The 19,750-nt window shown below is 44.9% G+C and overlaps 1 protein-coding gene across 7 annotated transcripts in view; it reads right to left on the bottom strand.

Annotated features, from left to right (window-relative positions):
* LOC112216138 (protein phosphatase 1 regulatory subunit 12B) overlaps nt 1-19,750 on the bottom strand; it is a 40,196-nt gene that overhangs the window by 1,983 nt on the left and 18,463 nt on the right. For 2 of the 7 annotated variants that reach the window (XM_024375876.2, XM_024375882.2), the window contains 5 exons: nt 7,310-7,326; nt 6,944-7,073; nt 5,702-5,806; nt 5,331-5,381; nt 4,969-5,019 (listed from right to left, as the gene is read on the bottom strand). In XM_024375876.2, the coding sequence (XP_024231644.1) occupies nt 4,969-5,019; nt 5,331-5,381; nt 5,702-5,806; nt 6,944-7,073; nt 7,310-7,326 (354 nt within the window). Of the gene's footprint in view, nt 1-4,397; nt 4,485-4,968; nt 5,020-5,330; nt 5,382-5,701; nt 5,807-6,943; nt 7,074-7,309; nt 7,327-19,750 lie in introns of those variants that run through there. The other 5 variants (XM_024375878.2, XM_024375877.2, XM_024375881.2 and 2 more) reach the window with 5 other exon arrangements.

Below are 19,750 nucleotides of genomic sequence, written 5' to 3'. Positions count from 1 at the left end.
TCCAGTTACCGCAATTAAATAGCAGCATATTGTTATGTATTATATTTGACGATGCATACTGCACATTTTTGGTCCAACTGTTTGTCCAGTTCTGCTTCTGTCTCAGACAGAGCTGTGTGTAGTACACACACACACACACACACACACACACACACACACACACACACACACACACACACACACACAACACTATTGTGCACGTTTTTTGGCCAGTGGAAAAGGGTTTAGTGAGTCGACGGATGCCAATGAGATCACACATTCCACTCCCACATGATTGAGACAAACGTAATAGTTTAAAATGTCAGATTCCCTATCAGCCACTTTGCATTGGACACTGTGGCAAAAAATGAGCAAACAATGAAAATGTCAGGTTTGTGAAATGGAAAATTGCAATCATGTTAATCCTTACAAGGTTTCCTTGGCGACTTCAGCACTCTGCCTTCCATAAGTCTCTCAAGCAGCGTCCAGACTCTTTCTGAGTTCGTTCAAGCTAAGGGTTGAATGACTTGCCTGACTATATTATAATAATAACCACTGGAGAAACGTAAGGCTGCCACCACTACTGTACTAGTCTCTACACAGCCTAGTAAATAATATCACCCATGCTGCATGGGTGTAGCTAAAATAGATGAGGGAGTTTAAGGGGGCTGCCCTTCATTGGCCTTATGGGAGAGTGAGTCAGAGAGAGGCATGCCACACAAGTGAGAGAGGCCTTAAGGTGGAGGAGTGAGAGTGGGAGGTGGGGGGTGCAGCAGCAGGACCTGCCTGAGAAGAGCGCAGCAGAGAGGAGGGAAGGAGGTGCAGCATCAGGAGAACCAGAAGGAGGACAGATGAGAGGAGGAGTGGCTGAAGACTCAGGGAGGGGAGAGCAAGGAGGGGTAGAGAGGTGGAGGCATGTGGGACAGGGGGGTTAGAGGTCCTCTGTCTCAGGCAGGAAGGCCATCTGGGAGAGGTGGGTGAGGACACGCAGCATGGCCCTGTTCTCAGCCAGCAGACGCTCCTTGCCGCTCCGCAGTGCCTGCAGCTGAGCCAGAACAGGGAGGGCCTGCAGTAAACACAGGAATACAGAGAGAGCGATAGAAAGAAAGAGAGCAGGAGGACAGGCCAGTGGAAAGGAGGAAGCAGAGCCACACACACACACACACACACTTAGGAGCTACTTAATGACATTCACACACAAAGAGATACTGTAAAAGGAAGCAAGCAAGAAATCAGCAAAAGAGACAGCTATGCAAAAGAAAAGAAAAGCGCTGCAGGGAGCTATCCTTAAGTTTGCTCTCCACAAACCTGGGCAGTTTTAAAAGGCGGTGGGTGGGGAGATGCTGTATGGTTTACATAGCTTGTCAGTCATGCTGGGGAAAGATGGGGGTGGGGGACTTTCAATATAACCTTCAATTTCAGCCTCATTCAAAGAGCCCAATATGTTATAGGTCATAGAAAATGGAAATTATTAATTTCCCTGGGTTCCCTGGCAGGCTTTAGAGGTAAACCTCAGTGCGGTTTAGTGGAGATGTCTGTGGTTTGACAACGTTCCTTGGGGAAACCACAGGCAGGCAAGGAGGCAGCACACACATAGACAGAGGAAAGCAGAGAGTGGCCTCAGAGGCTTCCCCCCAGAAGCTCAGAGAGGAGAGGAAGGCTGGATAGAAAGGGAAGAAATTAAGGTGAGCCTGGAGGAAAGGAAAAGCCGGGGAGAAAGAGAAGAGAGAAGCCCAGTGAGGAGAAGAAGGCTACAGAGAAAGAGAGAAGAGAAGAGAGGAAGGCCAGGAAGAAAAGACATGGAGGAGATCCAGCTGCTAACATCCCAAGAAACTATTTGAAGTCTGCCTTTACTCGGACTGAAGAATCCATGGAGTTGTCAGACTGTTTCTCTTTTCTGTCTCAGTAAGCCTTTCACAGCACACTGTTCTGAAGAACAAATATTGACAAATTTATCTTGGAGTAGAGAGAGACACAGTGGAGAGGAGAGAGAAAGAGAGTGGAGGAGAGAGAGAAAGGAGAGAGAGGAAAGGAGAGAGAGAGTGGAGAGGAGAGAAAGGAAAGGAGAGAAAAAGAGTGGAGAGGAGAGAGAGAGGAGAGAGAGAGGAGAGAGAGAGGGAGTGGAGATGAGTGAGTGAGAGAGAGAGAGAGAGAGAGAGAGAGAGAGAGGAGAGAGTGGAGAGTAGAGAGAGAGTGGAGAGTAGAGAGAGGGAGACAAGAAGAGAGGAGAGAGAGAGGAGAGAGGAAAGGTGAGAGAAAGTGGAGAGGAGAGAGAGAGTAAGTGGAGAGGAGAGAGGGAGAGAGAGAGCGAGAGAGAGAGAGAGAGAGGAGAGCAGAGGAGAGGAGTGGATGGAAAGTGGAGAGAGGGGAGAATAGAGATGGTGGAGAATAGAGAGAGAGTGAAGAGTAGAGCAAGAGAGAGTGTTGAGTAGAGAGAAAGAGAGTGGAGAGGAGAGAGACTGGAGAGTAGAGAGAGAGTGTGGAGAGTAAAGAGTAGAAAGAGAGTAGAGAAGAGAGAGTGGAGAGGAGAAAGAGAGAGAGTGAGTGCAGGAGAAAGAGAGAGTGAGTGCAGTGGAGAGAGAGTGAGTGCAGAGGAGAGAGAGTGAGTGCAGAGGAGAGAGAGAGGAGGATGTAGCCAGAGGGGTGAGCTTGAGAGAGAATGTTTAATTATTTATTCCTCATGATGTTTTAATGCTCTTGAACTCATTGATATTTAACCAGAGCTGAGTCCTATAGATAAATTCCCACATTTTGCCAGTGCTGGAGTTTCAGAGGCTGCCAGGAATAATCCTAGCCCATTATCCCAGAGAGACCCATCCCAATGGGCACACCCTGGTTTTAATCAACTTTGTTTCCACATCATTTCAATGGAATTACGTTGAACCATAGTGGAATAAACGTTGAACTGACATCTGTGCCCAGTGGGATATCAGAGAGCCATAAAGTAACCAGAATTGTAAAACATCGGACAGACCCTGTGGCAGAAGAAACATGTAGACCTGTGTGAAAAGAGTAAAAGCATGTCTGTATAATGTTGTATGTGCATATCTCTATCCCAGTGGGCAAAACCGGTTGCAATGACATCAAAGCAACCTAGTTTCTGGTTGTAATGATATTGCAGCCTGCCTGCTGGGATATGGCTTCACAGACAGTTGAAGTCAGAAGTTTACATACACCTTAGCCAAATACATTTAAACTCAGTTTTTCACAATTCCCTCGCTTAGGTCAGTTAGGATCACCACTTTATTTTAAGAATGTGAAATGTCAGAATAATAGTACACATAATTATTTATTTCAGCTTTTATTTCTTTCATCACATTTTAGGTGGGTCAGAAGTTTACATATACTCAATTCGTATTTGGTAGCATTGCCTATAAATTGTTTAACTTGGGTCAAACATTTCGGGTAGCCTTCCACAAGCTTCCCACAATAAGTTGGGTGAATTTTGGCCCATTCCTCCTGACAGAGCTGGTGTAAGTAAGTCAGGTTTGTAGGCCTCTTTGCTCGCGCACGCTTTTTCAGTTCTACCCACAAATATTCTATAGGATTGAGGTCAGGGCTTTGTGATGGCCACTCCAATACCTTGACTTTGTTGTCCTTAAGCCATTTTTCCATAAGTTTGGGAGTATGCTTGGGGTCATTGTCCATTTGGAAGACCCATTTGCGACCAAGCTTTAACTTCCTGACTGATATTTTGAGATGTTGCTTCAATATATCCACAAAATGTTCCTCCCTCATGATGCCATCTATTTTGTGAAGTGCACCAATCCCTCCTGCAGCAAAGCACCCCCACAACATGATGCTGTCACCCCCATGCTTCACGGTTGGGATGGTGTTCTTCGGCTTGCAAGCATCCCCTTTTTTCTTCCAAACATAACGATGCTCATCATGGCCAAACAGTTCTATTTTTGTTTCATCAGACCAGAGGACATTTCTCCAAAAAGTAAAATCTTTGTGCCCATGTGCAGTTGCAAACCGTAGTCTGATTTTTTAATGGCGGTTTTGGAGCAGTGGCTTCTTCCTTGCTGAGCAGCCTTTCAGGTTATGTGAATATAGAACTCGTTTTACTGTGTATATGCATAGATACTTTTGTACCTGTTTCCTCCAGAATCTTCACAAGGAAAAATTACTTGTGTCATGCACACACAAAGTAGATGTCCTAATTGACTTGCCAAAACTACAGTTTGTTAACAAGAAATTTGTGGAGTGGTGGAAAACGGGATTTTATGACTCCAACCTAAGTGTATGTAAACTTCTGACTTCAACTGTACATGCACATCTAGTGTGTATGTGTTCTAATGTGTGCAATGTGTGTGTTTGTGTGCACAGGCATGTGTTCATGCCCAGGTCTCTAAAGAGGTGAGGTGACAAGCGGGTGTCAATCACTTCTCACTCACATACAGGACCACTCACCGTCGCCCCCCTGGCCCTGAGCCAGCCTGCCCCATGGTCAGCGTTCAGGGCTGGTACCCACAACGGAAATTTCTCACTTGGGCAGCTTCCTGCTGAGGCAACATGGGGTCACAACATGGGGTCAAACACTCTGTTCTCATCTTCCATCTCACATCTCTGTGTCACATACTGAGTTGTCATCATAACCTTTGGCTATTGCTAGAAGTGGTTTGCACTTGCATGAGGTTCACATCTATTCAGCCCTGAATGATATTCTGCTGCTGTTTTTCTCTCGCCCCTCGCTCTTCGAAATGCTAAATATGCACAATTAGTGCAGGAATGCTTAACATAAGCAGGTCCTTTGCTCTTGAACGGAGCTTGGTATTCAGCTGGATCTAGGTCAGTCAGTGTGTAGCCAACAAAAGACAACAGTCTCTCTCTCTCTCTCTCTCTCTCTCTCTCCTCTCTCTCTCTCTCTCTCTCCCACTCTCTCCCTCTCTCTCTCTCTCTCTCTGAACCTCATCATCACCTGTTTGCCTATAATAACCAAGCAGGGCCATGTAGTGACTTCCCTCCTTGTTGCAGTGAAGACCTTACCTTGAGCTCTTCCTCCATGTCCATTACCCTCTTCTCCAGAGCCTGTTTTTCCTGAGGAGAGCAGGAAGTTCAGGTCAGAATCACAACCGACTTTAAGATTTCTACTTTTAAATTAGGAGTCATTTTTCATTCCCACACATGATGATGAGCCCATAGAGGAATGAACAGACAGACAGATGACATGGAAAAGATCTGAAAAAAGAGACTGAGATCAGAAAAAAAGCCGAGAGTGGTAGACATGTAGATATCAAGCTGTCAGGATGGAAAGAGAATTGGAATGTTGATATCAAGGATATGAGGCATATGGCTTTGAGAAAACAAAGAAAGAGAAGCCCGCAAGATATTTAACAAGTTATAGATACCCTTTTCTCTGATTCAAGTACAGTGGATCTTTCAGATACTCTGTCCTGTTTCTGTAAGACAGAGTGCACAGTTGTCACAAAGTGGGAAAAAAATATACAGTGGGTTGACTTAAAATGGGATAAAACAGAATTTGAAAACTTTGATGGGGATACACTGGTTCGTTTTCTTATTACCTTGTGCTCGCCTTGAACAATTTATTGTTCAAATGCAATATGCATGCTGTTGAGACGTGTGAACTATGCTGAACTTAATTAAGATGGTCAACAGAAGGCTATGCAGGACTGTCTCAGTGTTGTGCTCAGTATTGAGCTTAGGGAGGGACTCTACTGGACTCTATCAGCCAATCAGATGCACTCCTACTATACTGTACCTGGGTGACTTTGTCCAGCTGGGTGCGTATCTTGGTCAGCTCCTGTTTGCTATCATCCAGCCGGGACTTGAGCTTGTCATTCTCTGCCAAAGCATCTTCATACATCTGAAAGAGAACAAATCAAAAGGTTAATGCTTATGTCACTTGGAGATACAGTACCTTGTCATGTGACAACATTTTCCCCACCATAGGCCAGCTCTGATATCTCTGCATCAGGTGAATCAATAAGAAGTGGTATTGATCACTTTTTGCCCCATACACAACTCTCTCCTGATTAAAACATGGATGACACTGTATGTGGGAGAAAACAAACGTACATATGGAATCTATTTATTTTATACTGAACAAAAATATAAACGCAGCATGTCAAGTGTTGTTGGTCCTATGTTTCATGAGCTGAAATAAAAGATCCCTAAAAAAAGCTTATTTCGCTCACATTCTGTGTACAAATTTATTTACATCCATGTTAGTGAATATTTGTCCTTTGTCAAGATAATCCATGCACCTGACAGGTGTAGCATATCAAGAAGCTGATTAAACAGCATGATTATTACACATGTGCACCTTGTGCTGGGGACAATAAAAGGCCACTCTAAAATATGCAGTTTTGTCATACAACACAATGCCACAGATGTCTCAAGTTTTGAGGGAGCGTGCAATTGGCATGCCGACTGCAGGAATGTTCACCAGAGCTGTGGCCAGAGAATTTAATGTTAATTTCTCTGCCATTAGCCGACCTCCAGCGTCGTTTTAGAGAATTTGGCAGTACGTCCAACCAGCCTCTTAACCACAGACCACATCTATGGCATCGTGTGGGAAAGCGGTTTGCTGATGTCAACGTTGTGAACAGAGTGCCCCATGGTGGTGGTGGGGTTATGGTATGGGCAGGCGTAAGCTACGGACAACGAACACAATTGCATTTTATTGATGTTAATTTGAATGCACAGAAATACTGTGACGAGATCCTGAGGCCCATTGTGAGGCCCATTTTTGTAAGGTTTCTGTGACCAACAGATGCATATCTGTATTCCCAGTCATGTGAAATCCATAGATTAGGACCTAATTAATTATTTAAATTGACTGATTTCCTTACATGAACTGTAACTCAGTAAATTCTTAGAAATTGTTGCATGTTGAGTTTATATTTTTGTTCAGCATATTTAACCTTTATTTAACCAGGCTAGTTACGTTTAGATAAAAAAAAATAGATATCTTCTGTTTCCCTTCTGGGTTCTACAGTACCTTCTTGTAATCCCTGGAGCTGGTGTCGTCCTCATGCTTGTTCAGCGCTGCCAATCTGGTTTCCCTGCGTGTGTAGGAGCTGGTTCTGCCCAGAGGTTCATCCCTGCTGTCCCCACCACCAGAGTCCAACCTGGGAGGAAGGAGGAAGCACAGCTCTTTAAGTGGGTGATGTACAACATCCAGCAACACAGCTGACATTATAACAGTGTTGGAACACTGACATAGATGACATACAAACATTGATGGAACACTGACATACAAGTCTTTTTTTGGAGTGCTGTATGTGTTTCTCATGAAGCTAAAATACTAAAATAGTGGTCAGGTTTATAAGAAAGCAAGAGAAGGAAGATCTGAATCTGTACATACCTTGATGCCCTGTCATGCTGAAAATGAACAGAGAAAAAACATGTTAGTTTAGTGTGAAAATGTATCACAAAAAGCTCTTAGTGCATATATGAAATCATTCTGACTTACTTTACAATACCATTCTGGTTAGAACCAGCACAGTGGCTGAATCTGAGACATTTCATTTGTATGAAGTATCAACCAGAGACTTCAGACAGAGTAAAACATTTTTCCATGAGGACACCATGAAGAAGAAAATAGAAACTTTATGTGACATCCAACCCACAATGTGTTCAGATGATTTGCATCCCAAAGGACAGGTATTGCATAGGCCAACACAAGTGATCTGCTTGTGATATATAATTCACTGGGACCTTGCATGCTCTTCTCTCCTGCTCTGACAGAGTTCACATAGGTAATCCTTCTCCTGTAAACCCTGTTCATCCTTTAGTGAGTGTTTGCCACGCAGATGCCTGCAGCGCAGAGATGACATCATGCGGCGAAAGGCCCCAGTTTACTGGGTGAGAGACTCCAAGTGATGACCTCAGGGTATATCATGCTGCTGATATCATACTGGCTGTGTCTCAAATGGCACCCTATCCCCTATATTGAGCGCTACTGGGGACATAGGGAATAAGGTGCCATTCGGGACACATACTGGCTTGGCATGATCTGGTCCTGACTAGATGACTGCATGGCTGCAAAGGCCCAGTCTGAGATGTATACTGCCTTTCCGTTGGGTAAATTGTGTACAGATATGAGGCATTTACTTAAATAAAGTGTAAAGTCGAGACTATGTTAGGTCCAAAATGTTTACCTTCAGTTTCCATCTGTGCGCTCCGTTCTTAGTGAATCAGGCACCAAATATGGTTGTCTGCACTCAATAATGACTAGGCCTATCTGATAGCATGGAAAGAGCCCTCTATGACAATCTGTTACGTGATGGGAAGTTCCTTGCCAAGAGTCGATATACATGACCCAGGGTGGCTGATCATTGATCAGTGCACATTACGACATGACACGGTACAGAGAAAAAAGTGAAATTGTGAAAAAGAGAGCGAGAGAGAGAGATAGTGTTTGATCTCCTTGTGATCTCTGCTTAGATATCATGTTCTCTTGCATTCTTTGAGATTAGGAGCTGTTCTCCTGCCTGGGTGAGAGACTCCTTTAAACATATAAAACAACAGATCAGCTTATTCCCTGGCCACTAGATCGTATCCTGTTTGGAAACACTCGGAATGACACGCTGGTCAGTCAGTGTTGGGGAAGCTGCTCTGAAAATATAGTTTACCAAGCTACCAATTACTTCACACTGGAAGAAGTTGAGCTGCACTAAAGCTAAGAAAACTAAAGCTACTTTGAAAAAGTAGTTCCTTACATCAAAACTACATTGTGAAAAACAATTTTATTAGCTATAGCACAAGCAGCAGAATACACATAAATCCTGACTCTGCCATCAGCATGACTGGGATTCGTCGGCAAAAGCCCATCCATGACAAGGGTCAATGAGTTGTGCGTTCCGAGATTCCGTTCCGCACACAACTGTTGTAATGCACCTTTATTTTCCAGTTTGTGGTCTGCCTGCTAGCTTGCGCAATTCTTGCCATTCTCCTTTGACATCTCATCAACAAGCTTTCTCCTTCACCCAAATCCAGATAGCTGATGTTCTGAAAGAACTGCAAAATCTGGACCCTTACAAATCAGCTGGGCTAGACAATCTGGACCCTCTCTTTCTAAAATTATCCGCCGAAATTGTTGCAACCTAGCCTGTTCTAGCCTGTTCAACCTCTCTTTCGTATCGTCTGAGATCTTCAAAGATTGGAATGCTGCCGCAGTCATCCCCCTATTCAAAGGGGGAGACACTCTGGACCCAAACTGTTACAGACCTATATCTATTCTACCCTGCCTTTCGAATGGTCTTCAACACCATCATCCCAGACACCCTGACCCACTCCAATTTGCATACCGCCCCAACAGATCCACAGATGATGCAATCTCTATCGCACTCCACACTGCCCTTTCCCACCTGGACAAAAGGAACACCTACGTGAGAATGCTATTCATTGACTACAGCTCAGCGTTCAACACCATAGTGCCATCAAAGCTCATCAATAAGCTAAGGACCCTGGGATTAAACACCTCTCTGCAACTGGATCGTGGTCATCCTGACAGTCCACCCCCACGTGTTGAGGGTAGGCAACAACACAACTGCCACTCTGACCCTCAACACAGGGGCCCCTCAGGGATGCGTTTTTAGTCCCCTTCTGTACTCCCTGTTCACCCACGACTGCACGGCCAGGCACGACTCCAACACCATCCTTAAGTTTGCCGATGACACTACAGTGGTAGGCCTGATCATCGACGACGAGACAGCCTACAGGGAGGAGGTCAGAGACCTGGCAGTGTTGTGCCAGGACAACAACTTCTCCCTCAAAGTCAGCAAGACAAAGGAGCTGATCGTGGACTACAGGAAACAGAGAGCCGAGCACACCCCCATCCACATCGACAGGACTGCAGTGGAGCAGGGCAAGAGCTTCAAGTTCCTCGGTGTCCACATCACTACGGAATTATCATAGTGCAAACACATCAACACAGTCATGAAGAGGGCACAACAATGCCTCTTCCCCTTCAGGAGGCTGAAAAGATTTGGCATGGGCCCTCAGATCCTTAAATAGTTTTACAGCTGCACCATTGAGAGCATCTTGACTGGCTGCATCACCTCTTGGTATGGCAACTGCTTGGCATCCGGCCGCAAGGCGCTACAGACGGTAGTGCGTACAGTCCAGTACAGCACAGGGGCCAAGCTCCCTGTGTCAGAGGAAAGCCCCAAAAATGTACAAAGACTACAGCAAACCAAGTAATACGTATAGTGTTCTCTCTGCTACCTCATGGCAAGCGGTACCGATGCACCAAGTCTTGAACCGACAGGACGCGGAACAGCTTCTACCCCCAAGCCATAAGACTGCTAAATATTTATTTAAATAGTTAACCAATAGCTATCCAAACTATCTGCATTGACCGTTTTTACACTCTCATTACACTTTCATTATCTATCCTGTTGCTTAGTCATTTTATCCCTACCTATATGTACATATCTAACTCAATTACCTCGTACCCCTGCACCTCGATTCGGTACTGGTACCCAGTGTATATAGCCAAGTTATCATTAGTCATTGTGTATTTATTCCTGGTATTTAATTATTTTTTTCTTATAGATATTTTTTTAAATCTGCATTGTTCGGAAGGGCCTGTAAGTAAGCATTTTACTGTTATTCTACACCTGTTGTTTACGAAGCATGTGACAAATAAAATTTGATTTGATTTAACTGAAGGCCTCGATGCCGGTCGGCCTTGTAACGTTCGTCTGAAGAAGTAGACCAAGGTGCAGCGTGGTAAGTTTTCATGATCTTTACTCAATACTCAGAACACCAAACAAAAAGGAATAACGAATGTCACGTTCTGCCGGCTTCACAGAGCTAACAAAAAAAACAAGATCACACAACATAGGTGGGAAAACAGGCTACCTAAGTATGATTCCCAATCAGAGACAACGATAGACAGCTGCCTCTGATTGGGAACCACACTCGGCCAAAACCAAAGAAATACAAAACATAGAATGCCCCCCCCCCACATCACACCCTGACCTCACCAAACAGAGAAATAAAACGGCTCTCTAAGGTCAGGGCGTGACAGGCCTGCTTTATATAGCAAGCCACGGCCACATGACTCACTGTCTGTAAGAGCGAACCATTTTTGTGAACTGGGTGGTGTACCTAATAATCTGGCCGCTGAGTGCATATACATATTCGTATTCTTATATACTGTACAGTTAAATTAGATCTTTAGAAAGAGTAGAGGCGCTGTGATACAAGTGGTTGTTCATCTGTTTTTTAAAGCTTTGTTGTGAGTCTATGCAGGACAAACCAAGAGCAGAAGCAGACCTAAATGCCTGGTCTTTATTAGGAGGCTCATACACTGTAACAGCCACATGGATTTTAGAGGGGGAGTAAATTCTAGGCGCACCATGAGAGACGTTCCTCTCCTCTGTGAATGTTTATACAGCACTGCTAAAGCTGCCTGGCCTTATGCGGTCATGTGTTAGTCTCCATCCAGCCTTGTCTCCATCCAGGGACAGAGAGCCAGTCAACTCTGATGAAGAAGGTCCAAGGATGGAAAAGGCAGGATGAGCGCTCTGATGAACTGTTCATACAACACTAACACTGGATGGTCTCATGTCTTTGACAACCTATACACAGTTTCACTGACAGGCTATTCTATTCTATTCGACCTCGACCGGGCCTGCAAGTCACCATAAAGATTCTTACACTGTGAAAAATGGCTTGATAATCACTTAAAACACAGTAAGACATTACATGCAGTAGTACTTTTACCACATGGAGCTGGCTTGGAGATATTATTTATTGTTTTTTTCTTCTTTTGAACCTTTAACTAGGCAAGTCGGTCAAGAACAAATTCTTATTTACAATGACGGCCTACCCCGGCCAAACCCTAACCTGGATGACACTGGGCCAATTGTGTGCCGCCCTATGGGAATCCCAATCACAGCCGGTTGTGATACAGCCTGGAATCGAACCAGGGTCTGTGGTGACGCCTCTAGCACTGAGATGCAGTGCCTTAGACCGCAGCACCAGTTGGGAGCCGGGGGACCCGGGAGCTCGGGAGCTGGGGTACCCGAACATGTACCATAGTTTGGAAACCACAGATCTAGGTCAAGCAAAAACATCCATTGTGACAATCCTAAAACTCCTTCCATTTTAGCTCCATTAGCCTAACACTGAGCCAGGCCAGGCTCGGACGCAAGACAAGTGGGATCTATTTCACAGAGCAGGATTTAATGAATTACAGAGAGGAATTTCTTAAATGTCTTTTGGACCGCTTTCCTTTGCGGGTCTTGATTTCCACAGACGTTGATTTTTGGTCCAGTCCGGTCTGGATCAGCCTTGATTTGTCCAAAACATAGACGTCTATGTTTGGTTCAGATTTGGTTCAGTCTAGACCGGCCTTGATTTGATCCAAACATTGATGTACTATACCAGTCAAAAGTTTAAACACATCTACTCATTCAAGGGTGTTTCTTTATTTCTACTATTTTCTACATTGTAGAATAATAGTGAAGACATCACAACTAAGAAATAACACATATGGAATCATGTGGTAACCAAAAAAGTGTTAAACAAATCAGAATATATTTTATATTTGAGATTCTTCAAAGTAGCCACCCTTTGCCTTCATGACAGCTTTGCAAACTTTCAGCCAGAAATTAAAATGAATATGATTTCAACATCCGGAAAATACATAATATTCAATGTCCGGAAAATGTGTATTTTCAACATCCAGAAAAGACGTCTTTTAACCTTTCATTTAGAAACTAAAAGGAACCTATATTTAACGTCCAGAAAATATGTATTTTAGAGCAGGACATGACAGGACTATTCTAGGTTTGCGGGGTATATGGCCGCAGAACGACCACGACCAGGCCTCCAAGTCTCCATAAGGATTAATACATTGATAAAAATGCTTCATAATCACTTAAAGTACAGCAAGACACTTAATGCAGTAGTCCTTTTCAAGTACCCCCTGTTGCTGGCTTTGGAGATAGCTGGGGTACCCAAACACAGTACCACAGATCTAGGTCATGGATGTGACATTTCTAAATCTCCTTCCATTTTAGCTCCATTAGCCTTACAGTGAGCCAGGACAGGCTCGGACGTCAGACAAGTGGGATCTATTTCACAGAGCAGGATTTAATGAATTACAGAGAGGAATTACCTAAATGTTTTGTTTCACTCTTGCCAAGTACATTTATTTCTAATTAATTTACAATGTGTTTGCATCATGAAACATTGTAAACTTACATAAACCTACTATGTCTTCTGACTTACCAGGAGGCAATCCTGAAAGGGCAGCAGATAGAGATATGATGGGCACCTGCTGGCACTGCGCCTGGTCTAGGTTTTCTCTCTATTTATTTACAAAGCACCAGAATCTACATTTGAGGCTCCATAAGGCATAGCAGTTAACTGGGGAGACAATCCACCAGGGTAGAAATAACAGCACAGCCATAGATTAATGGTACTGGCCTGTGCTGAACGGGTGTGAGCCTGAACTGCACTGTGGGCTCTGTGTAAACACATGGCCAATTGGTTTACGACTCGTCACGACCAACCACCACACAGCAAGCCGGGGGTCTGCTGCTGTACTGGACAGTACATGCGTTGGGGGTTGACTGGGATCCTTAGTACACTCCCGATATAAACACTCCCCAGTTAACAGCACTCCCTTCTATGCAGCCTGTAAAACCATCAGCATCACTCCCTCCTACACACTACCTATGCTTTTTAATCAGCTCCTGACGGAGTCCCAGCTCTGATGCAAAGCCTATCACAGAGAGACTGCGCTTGATCTTATTGCTCTGCAAAGTGTTTCATTTCTTGAAGGACCCCTTTAATGGTCAGCCCTCCTCTCTCTTCTTTCTCACCCTCTCATCCCATAGGCCGCCTGCCTGGACTACTGCCAATTCACCCCACTGGAAAATATGAGTTAGTTTCACCCCACCGGAATGACCATGGGCTACTGTACTGTACACACAACCATAAAAGCCTATATTGCTTCCCCAGATATTCACTGCAGATCTCTATCTTTTTTCACTCTCCCTTCCACCTCTTCATTCTCTCCAGCCATTTCTGGATATAATTAAGGAATTACTAACAAGAGTAAACAACTAAAGAACCTCCCCATTTTGGGTTATTATTCATCTCACTTGGAAGAGTTTTCCTAGTCCAAGTACTGAGAGAAGGTAGGACTTCGGGCCAAATCTCTCGTCTTGTCCGAAGTGTGACATGAAGCATTGCCTCTGAGGAGGCAGATGTGCTTGCTTGTTTACAGTCAAGGCCTGTTGCTCAATGTCTGCAGCTGTGCTGCACACAACACTTTTGCAGAAAGAAATGCACCAGGTTTTCATCATAAACAATGAGGAGAGTTCTAATATCACACCAACAGCAACGTGCCCTTCTGGAGATTTTTATTTCTCGCTTACATTTTTCTCCCAGGAAAATATTGCCAATATGGGCTTTTTGCTGTGCTGACATCATGGACACTTAATGCCTGAGCTCACTGTGGATATATATGAGAATGGAAAAGTACAGTTAATGAAAAGAAAAGAATGGACAAAACAGTGACTGTATTCTTTGGAGTTCTCCTGACAGCAGTGGAGGACTGTGATACTGTCAGTACAGTGGTAGTGGGGGGTCATGATACGGTACTGTCAGTACAGTGGTAGTGGGGGGTCATGATACGGTACTGTAGTAGTGGGGGTGGAGGGGTCATGATACGGTACTGTCAGTACAGTGGTAGTGGGGGATCATGATACGGTACTGTCAGTACAGTGGTAGTGGGGGTCATAATACGGTACTGTAGTAGTGGGGGTCATGATACGGTACTGTAGTAGTGGGGGTGGAGGGGTCATGATACGGTACTGTCAGTACAGTGGTAGTGGGGGTCATGATACGGTACTGTCAGTACAGCGGTAGTGGGGTGTCATAATACGGTACTGTAGTAGTGGGGGGTGGGGGGGTCATGACCCCCCACTACCACTGTACTGACAGTACCGTATCATGACCCCCCACTACTACAGTACTGTATTATGACACCCCACTACCACTGTACTGACAGTACCATATCATGACCCCCCACTACCACTGTACTGACAGTACCGTATCATGACCCCCCACTACCACAGTACTGACAGTACCAGTGGTAGTGGGGTGTCATAATACGGTACTGTAGTAGTGGGGGGTCATGATACGGTACTGTCAGTACAGTGGTAGTGGGGGGTCATGATACGGTACTGTAGTAGTGGGGGGTGGAGGGGTCATGATACGGTACTGTCAGTACAGTGGTAGTGGGGGATCATGATACGGTACTGTCAGTACAGTGGTAGTGGGGGGTCATGATACGGTACTGTCAGTACAGTGGTAGTGGGGGTCATGATACGGTACTGTAGTAGTGGGGGTGGAGGAGTCATGATACGGTACTGTCAGTACAGTGGTAGTGGGGGGATACGGTACTGTCAGTACAGTGGTAGTGGGGGTCATAATACGATACTGTAGTAGTGGGGGTCATGATACGGTACTGTAGTAGTGGGGGTGGAGGGGTCATGATACGGTACTGTCAGTACAGTGGTAGTGGGGGGTCATAATACGGTACTGTAGTAGTGGGGGTGGAGGGGTCATGATACGGTACTGTCAGTACAGTGGTAGTGGGGGGTCATAATACGGTACTGTGGAGGGGTAGTACGGGGTACAGTGGTAGTGGGGATCATGACGGTACTGTCAGTACAGTGGTAGTGGGGGTCATGATACGGTACTGTCAGTACAGTGGTAGTGGGGGGTCATGATACGGTACTGTAGTAGTGGGGGGTGGAGGAGTCATGATACGGTACTGTCAGTACAGTGGTAGTGGGGGATCATGATACGGTACTGTCAGTACAGTGGTAGTGGGGGGGGGATACTGTAGTAGTGGGGGGTCATGATACGGTACTGTAGTAGTGGGGGTGGAGGGGTCATGATACGGTACTGTCAGTACAGTGGTAGTGGGGGGTCATAATACGGTACTGTAGTAGTGGGGGTGGAGGGGTCATGATACGGTACTGTCAGTACAGTGGTAGTGGGGGGTCATAATACGGTACTGTAGTAGTGGGGGTGGAGGGGTCATGATACGGTACCTTTAGTACAGTGGTAGTGGGGGTCATGATACGGTACTGTAGTAGTGGGGGTGGAGGAGTCATGATACGGTACTGTCAGTACAGTGGTAGTGGGGGATCATGATACGGTACTGTCAGTACAGTGGTAGTGGGGGTCATAATACGATACTGTAGTAGTGGGGGGTCATGATACGGTATTGTCGTAGTGGGGGTGGAGGGGTCATGATACGGTACTGTTAGTACAGTGGTAGTGGGGGTTCATGATACGGTACTGTAGTAGTGGGGGTGGAGGGGTCATGATACGGTACTGTTAGTACAGTGGTAGTGGGGGGTCATGATACGGTACTGTTAGTACAGTGGTAGTGAGGGGTCATAATACGGTACTGTAGTAGTGGGGGTGGAGGGGTCATGATACGGTACTGTAGTAGTGGGGGTGGAGGGGTCATAATACGGTACTGTAGTAGTGTCGGGGGTGGGGGTGGAGGGGTCATGATACGGTACTGTCAGTACAGTGGTAGTGGGGGTCATAATACGGTACTGTAGTAGTGGGGGTGGAGGGGTCATGATACGGTACCTTTAGTACAGTGGTAGTGGGGGTCATGATACGGTACTGTAGTAGTGGGGGTGGAGGGGTCATAATACGGTACTGTAGTAGTGGGGGTGGAGGGGTCATAATACGGTACTGTAGTAGTGGGGGTGGAGGGGTCATGATACGGTACTGTCAGTACAGTGGTAGTGGGGGTCATAATACGGTACTGTAGTAGTGGGGGTGGAGGAGTCATGATACGGTACTGTTAGTACAGTGGTAGTGGGGGGTCATGATACGGTACTGTAGTAGTGGGGGTGGAGGGGTCATAATACGGTACTGTAGTAGTGGGGGGTGGAGGGGTCATAATACGGTACTGTAGTAGTGGGGGGTGGAGGGGTCATGATATGGTACTGTAGTAGTGGGGGGAGGGGTCATAATACGGTACTGTAGTAGTGGGGGGTGGAGGGGTCATGATACGGTACTGTCAGTACAGTGGTAGTGGGGGTCATAATACGGTACTGTAGTAGTGGGGGGTGGAGGGGTCATGATACGGTACTGTTAGTACAGTGGTAGTGGGGGGTCATGATACGGTACTGTAGTAGTGGGGGTGGAGGGGTCATAATACGGTACTGTAGTAGTGGGGGTGGAGGGGTCATAATACGGTACTGTAGTAGTGGGGGGTGGAGGGGTCATGATACGGTACTGTTAGTACAGTGGTAGTGGGGGGTCATGATACGGTACTGTAGTAGTGTCGGGGGGAGGGGGTCATGATACGGTACTGTCAGTATTGTGGTCGTGGGTTCGTAGCTTCAACCCCGCAGCACACACACACCAATTGATTAATGGACTGTTGAAAGTATATTTTTTTCTCTTGCTTTGTTTGCAAATTCAGTATTATGTCTATCTCCAATAAGCTACCCAGGAAAAACCTGAAAATAGCCCATATTAATATATGTAGCCTTAAATATAAGGTTCATAAAATCAATAACTTGCTAACATTAGATAACATCCATATATTAGCCATTTCTGAGACTCACTAAGATAATTAATTTGGTGACACAGCAGTAGCAATACAAGGATATAACATCTATAGAAGAGACAGAAATGCTTATGGGGGAGGTGTTGTATATATTCAGAGCCATATCCCTGTAATGCTTAGAGAAGATCTTATGTCAAGTGTTATTGAAGTGTTGTGGTTGCAGGTTCACTTAGCACATCTAAAGCCTTTTCTTTTGGGGTGATGCTATAGGCCACCAAGTACGAACAGGCAGTATCTAAATAATATATTTGAAATGCTTGATAGTGTATGTGATGTAAACAAAGAAGTCAACTTTCTTGGGGACCTGAATATTGACTGGCTTTCATCAAACTATCCACTCAAGAGGAAGCTTCTTACTCTAACCAGTGCCTGTAATCTGGTTCAGATTATTAATCAACCTACCAGGGTGTTTACAAACACTACAGGAACATGATCATCCACATGTATCGATCACAGTTTTACTAATACTGTAGAACTTTGTTCTAAACATATATCCATACCCATTGGATGCAGTGATCACAATATAGAGGCTATATCCAGGAAAGCCAAAGTTCCAAAAACTGGGCCTAAAATAGTGTATAAGAGATCATACAAACATTTTTGCTCTGACTCTTATGTGGATGATATTAAAAATATTTGTTGGTCTGATGTGATTAATGAAGAGCTTCCAGATGCTGCACTTGATACATTTATGAAATTGCTTCTTTCAATTATTGATAAACATGCACCTATTAAGAAACTGACTTTTAGAACTGTTAAGGCTCCATGGAATGATGAGGGATTGAAAACGGTATGGTTGAAAGAGATGAGGCAAAAGGAGTGGCTAATAAGTCTGGCTGCACATCTGACTGGCTTACTGACTGCCTATTGAGAAATTATGTGACTAAACTCAACAAAAAGAAGAAGAAACTGTATTGTGAAGCCAAGATCAATCATATAAAGAACTATGGAAAAACACTTGGGAATACTTCAAATTAATTTATGGGCAGAAAGACATATTGAACGACATCTTTCATTGAATCAGATGGCTTATTCATCACAAAACCATTTGACATTGCCAATTATTTGAATGATTATTTAATTGGCAAAGTGGGTAAACTTAGGCAGGAAACGCCAACAACAAACAGTGAGCAATTGTATTCATGCATAAAAGAAATGATGAAAGAAAGGTATTGCGGGGGCCTCCCGGGTGGCGCAATGGTCTAGGGCACTGCATCGCAGTGCTAGCTGTGCCACCAGAGACTCTGGGTTTGCACCCAGGCTCTGTCGCAGCCGACCCCGACCGGGTGGTCCCACGATGCACAATTGGCCTAGCGTCGTCCGGGTTAGGGAGGGTTTGGCCGGTAGGGATATCCTTGTCTCATCGCACACTAGCAACTCCTGTGGCGGGCTGGGCGCAGTGCACGCTAACCAGGTCGCAGGTGCACAGTGTTTCCTCCGACACATTGGTGCGGCTGGCTTCCGGGTTGGATGCGCGCTGTGTTAAGAAGCAGTGCGGCTTGGTTGGGTTGTGTTTTGGAGGACGCATGGCTTTCGACCTTCGTCTCTCCCGAGCCCGTACGGGACTTGTAGCGATGAGACAAGATAGTAACTACTAACAATTGGATACCACGAAATTGGAGAGAAAAGGTGATAAAATAAAATAAAATATATATAAAAAAATAAAGGCATTGCAAGTTTGAATTTTGTAAAGTTAGAGTTAGTTAGGAGAGGTGGAAAAATTATTGTTATCGATCAATAATGACAAACCTCCTGGCATTGACAACTTAGATGGAAAGCTACTGAGGATGGTAGCTGACTCTATAGCCACTCCTATCTGTCATATTTTTAATCTGAGTTGAGAGGAAAGTCTTTGTCTCAGGCCTGGAGGGACGCCAAAGTAATTCCGCTACCCAAGAGTGGTAAAGCGGCCTTTACTGGTTCTAACAGCAGACCTATAAGCCTGCTGCCAGCTCTTAGCAAACTGTTGGAAAAAATTGTATTTGACCAAATACAATTCTTTCAGCATGCTTATATAGAAGGGCACTCAACATGTACTGCACTGACACAAATGACTGATGATTGGTTGAAAGAAAAGGATAATACAAAGATTGTGGGAGCTGTACTGTTAGATTTCAGTGCAGCCTTTGATATGATTGACCATAACCTGTTGTTGAAAAAACTTGTGTTATT

This window comes from Oncorhynchus tshawytscha, linkage group LG16 (assembly GCF_018296145.1).
Source record: "Oncorhynchus tshawytscha isolate Ot180627B linkage group LG16, Otsh_v2.0, whole genome shotgun sequence".
NCBI classification, from domain to species: Eukaryota; Metazoa; Chordata; class Actinopteri; order Salmoniformes; family Salmonidae; genus Oncorhynchus; species Oncorhynchus tshawytscha.
The sequence above is the reverse complement of the archived record's forward strand: the minus strand, read 5'-3'. Positions and strand labels throughout refer to the sequence as shown.